Here is a 7,313-nt window from a genome sequence, read left to right on the forward strand (position 1 = left end):
TGTGATAGTGGCCTGCATGGACAAACCACATGCAGTCCCTGTACTTGGTGGAGGAAGGGCCGACAGTCGACGCTGAGATACTTCGCCTTCTCTGCGAAAGACGGCTCCGCCGTCAGGCGCCCCTGTGCACCAGTGCCGAGTGATATCTTGCGTGAGACGGATAACTACACGATGCAGGCCAACTCTAGGAAGAGAACGGCGTCTACTTGGCAGTGATCACTTGAGGTGCACCACACGTACCGGCATAGATGAATCAGGTGTCCACTACTGCAAAGACAATGGAGGGGAAAGAGAACATTGATTCTCTACTCCCCGCTAATGATTTATGGGACGAAAAAATCATTATATTGTCAGGTTATATACCTCTAATGTTTTATGCAATCTTAAATTTTTGTTCCAGGAATATAATGCAATATAATTATTGAAACAAGATCTGGAATAGGGTGAAAGGTGAGAGGCCAGTGCTTATAGGAAGTTATCACATTATATCCACAGATATAACGTATATAATTATTAGAGAATGCTAATGAATCCGTTTAGTTCCATCAACATCTTTTTCCTTGATAATTCAACAAATTTCTAATTGAAACTTCTTGCTTATTGTTCCGTACCAATTTTAGTTACAAATCATTCGATATAGTGAAGTCCATCACACATACATCCCAATACCGACAGGTTCGTCTCGATAATACAGTTGTATTCTTCGCAAAATTGTATATCCATCAATAGGATGCGAAATAAACCAAAAAATAACTTTTTTAGCAAATACATAGTTTTCGTTCAGAAAAGGGAAAATATATTAATCATAAAGATAATTAACGCATCTTCGAATGCACAAGTACATCCTGAAAACTATTATGTTATTTCTGTTTTTACACATTGTTGCTCCATGCAATATCGAACATCCGAAGGAAATTTGAAATAATATCATCAACAATAGTTTTCGTCATGTTCGACGCTTAATTTATACATCAGCTTTCTTTGTATTATATGCTTAATGTATACATCATCTGTAGATTTTTTTTCCTTAAAGTTCTAATAGTATATGTATACATTTTTTAACCTATGTTTGTTACCCGTTCTATAGCTCAATATGAAATAACAAGACTGTTAAAACAATTATTCATGTTTCCACAGATCTCGGTGAAGATAAAAATTTGATGGATTTCAAATGTGTTTTGCACATAATTCTTATTGAATTTGATTACAAATCAATTTTCTCTCCCGTTGCAACGCACGGGGCATTTGTGCTAGTAATATATAAAGTGGGGGAAACCCTTTTTTGTTAATCAGTGCCGAGCCCAGCAATGTTCAGTTGGAGGCGACGAGACCACCCGAGGCGCCAACCCGGTGGAGATCGGGTGGTGGACCGAGTTCCACTGGCGTGCATTGTAGGAGGCCAGCAGAGGTCATTCGTCCCCCTGCTCATACCATTCTCTGAACATTTTTAGGAAAGCCCTGAAGATGATGATTCTAATAAGCTAGTCTCTGAAGCCTTGAAGCTCGCCTCTGATCTGTATGCGTGTGAAGGTGTGAGGCTTTAGTTTTGGCCCCGTTGAATTTTCTAATGGATTTAGTGATGGTTTTTAATTATGTAATAGGTGAACTGACATGTGGTGTAAATGGATGATCCGCTGTATAACTCCCTCCGATCCAAACTGTGGCATTTATTATGGATCTGAGGTACTGTATTAGGCTGGTCATAGTGGGTTGTAACTTAGACTAGTAACATGCATATGTTATTAATCTATGTTACTACCTTCATAGTGGGTAGTAACATATGAATGGTAACATGCAAACCTTCATTAATTGAGATATAGACTCATTTTGCCTCGGGGTGTGTTATGTTACAGTAACATATTATGTTACCACAAGCATCTCTTTCCTCATTAACTCCATGCCACAGAAGCAATTGATTCTTGGGATGTGTTATGTTACTACCTAAGTTACTCCCACTATGGCTAGCCTTAGGCTAGTCACAATGGGCAGGAACTTAGGAGTAACATCACACACTCCAATACAAGTTTGCTTATGTGGCACATATTTAATGAAGAGAGAGATGTTTGTGGTAACTAGCTAAGTTACTGGAACATCACACACTCCAAGAAATAATGAGCCTATATCCTAATAAATACATCGCTGCATGACACTACATACATGTTCCTACCCACTATGGAGGTAGTAACATAGTCTAGGAAACTGTGTATGTTACTAGCTTATGTTCCTGCCCATTGTGACCAGCCTTAGTGCATTGCAAAGTAGTAGTACCAGTCAGGTTGTGATTCAAACAGCTTAACAAGCAGAGGCAGACAGGGTAATATGAGTAAATTCTTGGAATACAAAATACTAGATCAAGGTCATTATACAAACTAATGATATAGGCAAGGCAGGGTAGCCAGCACATATGAACCAATCATACAAACTAATCAAACGACTGCCTATTTTCTTCCTTGTATATATGCCAAACTGACCAATCCAATGGCACCAGCAGTATGTATCCTTTCTTAGCCAACACAAGAAAGAATGTCGATCCATCCAGTGGCACCAGCAGAGGATGCACCAACAGAAAGAAAGAAAGTGCTTCATTAGTGCATTCATTCATAGGTAAGCAGCAGCCAACTCAACATTATTAACCGAGCAAAATCTGTTGAATCTCTGCATGGAGATCTATTAGTATATACCAGCCACCAATTAGTAGCAACAAGTTCAATGTATACCAGCCAACAGAAGAAGAATGCACAAGCGTATATGCTATGCCTACCCCAACTTCGTCGGTGCATCTACTCTACCACTAAACTCAGCAACACTCTCCTTCATAGGCAGCAGCCCAACTCAACTTTGATCCAGCGGAATCTATTCACTTGAACTCTCATCACCAGGATGTTCTCTCTGGGAAGTCTGTTGGCTTGAACCCTCATCAGCAGCATGCTCTATCTGGGAAGCCTGATGACTCGAACTCTCAGCTGGAGGAGCACGCGGGTAGATGATTTCGTAGTGGTTTGCCGAGTACAGCAGGGTCACTCTCGGACGGGGAACTCCAGGGACAGTGTGGATATCTGGATCATATCCTCCTCGGACTCGCTCCACTCTGAGGGGTATCTCAAGCGCTCTGGCCAAGGCCACCATCATAACATGATCCGTGAACCGACGAGCTGGAGTGACGCGCTGAAAGCACCACTGTTCGTACAACAACAACAGGAGGTTAGGTAAGTTGAGTGTCATGTATCCAAGAATGGATGCATTGGAAATCAGCATGAGGTAATGTACGGGAGGATATGCGTCACTCACATCTAGAAGATTGTAATTTCCACTGAGCCCTGGTATAAGCGGTTCATACACCTCGTCGTGCCAGCATATCTCGACAGCTACTACTAATCTGAGGAAAATAAAAACTATCCAAGAAAATGAGTCAGAAACATGAATTACATGAGAACAAAAGGAAATATGACTTCCAAGGGTGTTTTTCTCACTGTCTTGCGTCGTATCGTACTCGCTGAAGAACTCGAGAAGTTCCTCTCTACGGTAGCTAAAAATGGCACATATTATGTCAGTGAGATGGACCCACAATACTATGATGGAATTGCAGAAAACCAAGGGAGTCAAAAACCTGCTAGTTGATTCCATGCTCTTCCACCTGCCATGACTCTTCCATCTCATTACTTTCTCGATCAGATTCCTAAATGCCTGAAAGAACCAGCGACTCAATAATTCACAGTTGATAATCACATATCATAGGTTACAATGATACATACAGAATACTGATCAATAGCAAGATATAAAAGAACACAGCTAAGACAACTCGCCTGAGAAGCTTCAGTCATTAAGCATATACTATAGCATAGTAACAGAACAGTGTGGTGCCTATCCAATAAATATCAGTAGGTACGCACTGTTACAGTGCTCAAACAAGCATAAAATTATGTCATTTCCTCATTATACTGCCGTTGTTCCTTTACAAGTAAATTTTCTTAAGCCCATTGGTACCATCGGGCTGTTAACTTTACAATAAACTTCAATTCAGTTATTGCCAACAGTGTATAAAACTGTGACCGCATCCAACTACTGTTAAGCAATTGTGCATCTCCTGCAAGTGACAAAGATAGTGAGATGCCAGATGCAGAGATGCTGCTTGAAGTGTACTGTAACCTGAATAGAATCATCATCCCTTGCAAGCCTGTTTACCCAAGACATAACAGTTATGGACAAGGCGAGAACTTACTCTGCTGCTCCTGGAAAACTCAGACTCGTTCCATCGAAACTCAGACTCGTTCCATCGAAGAGCTGCAAAGTGCAGATTCACCATATCAACAGCTTCAAGGAGACGGTGTTCCTCATGTGTGTCCTGCCTATCAATAACTTGCTCCTGTTGTACATTCGCGAAAATAGAGAAAGTTAAATAACTAAACCTACATCCTATGATAAGGAAAAGAGGGGAAGATGATTACAAGGTACGAAAATATGAAACTCCTGTAGAAACACTCCCCATCTCCAATCACCGATCTACATTCCGAATAGGCATCAAGATGGTTCGCCTCATCAGAAGCAAGCTTATGATGCCTTTTGACTTCAGTGATGGGATGTGTCTGCAACGAACACACAAATATGAGAATTCAAATTACGCTGAGTTGAACATGGAAACAACATATCTAAAAATGTGATGGAAATTTTGTTTTCATTCAAATATTCAGGTTTCCATGTTCTCTGGAAATGTTTGAAACCACTAGTATATAATCCCATCATTGATACTGATCGGTTGTTGTTCTGTAACAAAACAAGAAGATATCTATTAACACATGATAAACTCAACAACAGTACAAGTATGATTCAGGTCCCATCAGACTATCACAACCAAGAGTGAACATACAATTTAGTATTTATAAAAGAGAACATAATCTTTCTGAACAGTTGATTGTACATGAACCACTCATCACAGTATCTTGTGATATAGGGCTTTGATCCTGATTTTTTGCACTTCCATTTTGAACATTACATTAGACAAAATGGAGACAAACCTGGTGCTTCACATGTTCCGAACATATTGCCCTTTCTCTTCTACGAATCTATTTGACAGGAAATGAAGAAAACGAAGATAAAGACCAAACATCCTGCCAGTCTTACAATTAAACAGAATCAACAAGAAGATCGGGTATTTCGAAACAAGAAAAAAAACAATGATACATAGCAAGACCACAAAACGTGTGTCCAAAGCTTCTTTATTTTTTGCAACTATTTACATGAAATTATTCTGAGGCTTCTGAATCAGTTCCAGGCACCAATCGCCCAAATGGCGAAACTTCTCGACTAAATCCTAAAGTGGTTGTCGATTTTGCATGTCAATAGCAACTGATTTACAGGAATTATTATATTCATTTATGCAGTCTTGAACTAATGCCTAGATTAAAGTTTCTGAGAACAGCATCCGTTTACAAATAAAGGAAGCTCATACATTCGACTTGAGGCTCTGTTACCAAAATATTGCAGTAATCAGGACATTTTACAGATAACAGTTTCAACAAGATAGCCATTTGCTTCAGAATAAGATGCCAGATTGTGGAAAGACTCACGAGCAACAAGGACCTGTGTACTGCTGCCCACATTTGCCCAAGATTCCCCCTATATTCTAAGGATGCCACATGACGCTCTAACCAAGAGTCAGATAATGTACGTCAAGTTAAGTAATCCCGAGCAAACCTTCAGGTTAACTTCCCCTATAACGCCATTCATCTACACTGGAAACTGATACATTTTGGCATCAAGATATATTGCCAAAATGTGACAGTCAGCAACCACTGCCAAGACATGATCCCCACATTTTTCACTTGCAGCAAAAGTGCAAAACATGCTACCCTACCGAATGGAAGAATCAATTAGCACTGAACAAGAACAAGATAATCAATCAGCACTGAACAAGAACAAGATAATCAATTAGCAGGCCTGGAAAACACCTAATCTTCAAACTGTCCCCAAGATTCCATTTCTACTACTCTAAACTAAATCATCCCCAAGATTTCGTCAGGCTTAGAGATCACAGTTCCAATTCCACGTCCCGAACAGAAAGATGGGCACACGGATGCTAAGAAGTGCCAGATTCATTGCCATACCTGTTCCTTCCGCTCGAGCGCCTCTTCCGCGCGCCACGAGTTGAACATCGCAGGGGAATACAGAGAAGCGCCACGAGAACGTCGCAGCATCGCAAGGGTCACCACCTGCCGTCCCCACAGCGCGTTCGCCACGTCGGCGGCCGCCTGCTCGATCGCCAGCCGCTGGTCGAACGCCAGCCCGGAGCCGGACGGCCCCGCCGCCGCCGCGTCGGGATCCTCCCTCGCCGGCGACACCACGGGGACGTCGTTCCACGTCAGCCACGGTCCGAAGGTGCCATAGTCGAGGGAGGGGGCGGAGGAGCCTCCGGCCTGGTCGAGGGGCGTCGCGGCGGGAGGTGGCGGCGCAGCGGCGCTCGGGGCCCCATCCCCATTGGAGGAGGCGCTGCAGTTGGAGCCCCCGTGGGCCGGTTCTTGGTTGTGGTCGTCCTCGACCGGTTCTGCGGCTCCTGAACCGGACGGTTCCATGGCGGCGGGAGAAACTCGGAGGACTTGCTTGGCAATTCCGCGGACTCGCGAGGGTGTGGAGAGGAAACGTGTGGAGGGTGCGGGATGCAAAAAGGGGGGAGGAGGACTATTTCTTTGCAAACTGTGAGGGCGGTTTGGTCCCTGTTTTGCAAAAAAAAAAAAAAAAAAAAAAAAACTCCACGGTAAACCACATTAGTACAGGAAAAGGCACACAGCTCCATTTGCAGATACAGCCCATAGGAAAGAATTTTTTACAAGAAAGGCAATCGGGAACACGAGACCAATCCACCGTCAAAGGGTAGGATACATGTCAAGTCGCACAAAACATAGGTTTCATCTAGATCTGCACACTATGTGAGCATCAGGGTAGTCATCGGACGACACCTTGGTTGAACAAAATCCAATCTGTCATTAGCAAGCAGAGCCCTCGTTGGCACCGCGAAGACCAGGGGTTAACATTAGCAAACGCTACCAAAGAAAAGCACAAGAACCAAGAAAATGAGAAGATGAGATTAAAAAGTCTTGGTTTGCCAAAAGGAGCAACATTGCCGCGAAGTATGCACATGGTGAATGAAACATCGTCCTTGCAAACTCAAACCAGATGCGAACAATCCTGGGAAGACAATGGACGATGAGACAACGACTCAATGACACCTAGATCTCCATCCTTCCACCCAAGCCAAATACCGCAAGAGAGGGCCTCCAAAATCGAAGGTAGAAGAGGCTAATAGAAGAAGAGCAACGGAT

The 7,313-nt window shown here is 42.7% G+C and overlaps 1 protein-coding gene across 2 annotated transcripts; it reads right to left on the reverse strand.

Moving 5' to 3' along the window:
• Nucleotides 1-2,643: 2,643 nt before the first annotated feature.
• LOC123135726 (uncharacterized) lies at nt 2,644-6,643 on the reverse strand. 2 transcript variants are annotated; one of them, XM_044554913.1, is made up of 8 exons: nt 6,102-6,643; nt 5,013-5,060; nt 4,446-4,583; nt 4,220-4,363; nt 3,608-3,684; nt 3,471-3,526; nt 3,289-3,392; nt 2,644-3,177 (listed from the first exon to the last, which is right to left on the reverse strand). In XM_044554913.1, the coding sequence occupies exons 1-8, from the start codon at nt 6,564-6,566 to the stop codon at nt 2,854-2,856; spliced, it is 1,356 nt and encodes a 451-aa protein (XP_044410848.1). In that variant the 5' UTR covers nt 6,567-6,643; the 3' UTR covers nt 2,644-2,853. The 2 variants fall into 2 exon arrangements, with proteins under 2 accessions (XP_044410848.1, XP_044410849.1); XM_044554914.1 differs by lacking the exon at nt 5,013-5,060.
• Between the last annotated feature and the right edge of the window lie 670 nt (nt 6,644-7,313).

The sequence above is a fragment of the Triticum aestivum genome, chromosome 6B (genome assembly GCF_018294505.1).
Source record: "Triticum aestivum cultivar Chinese Spring chromosome 6B, IWGSC CS RefSeq v2.1, whole genome shotgun sequence".
In the NCBI taxonomy this organism is placed as follows: Eukaryota; Viridiplantae; Streptophyta; class Magnoliopsida; order Poales; family Poaceae; genus Triticum; species Triticum aestivum.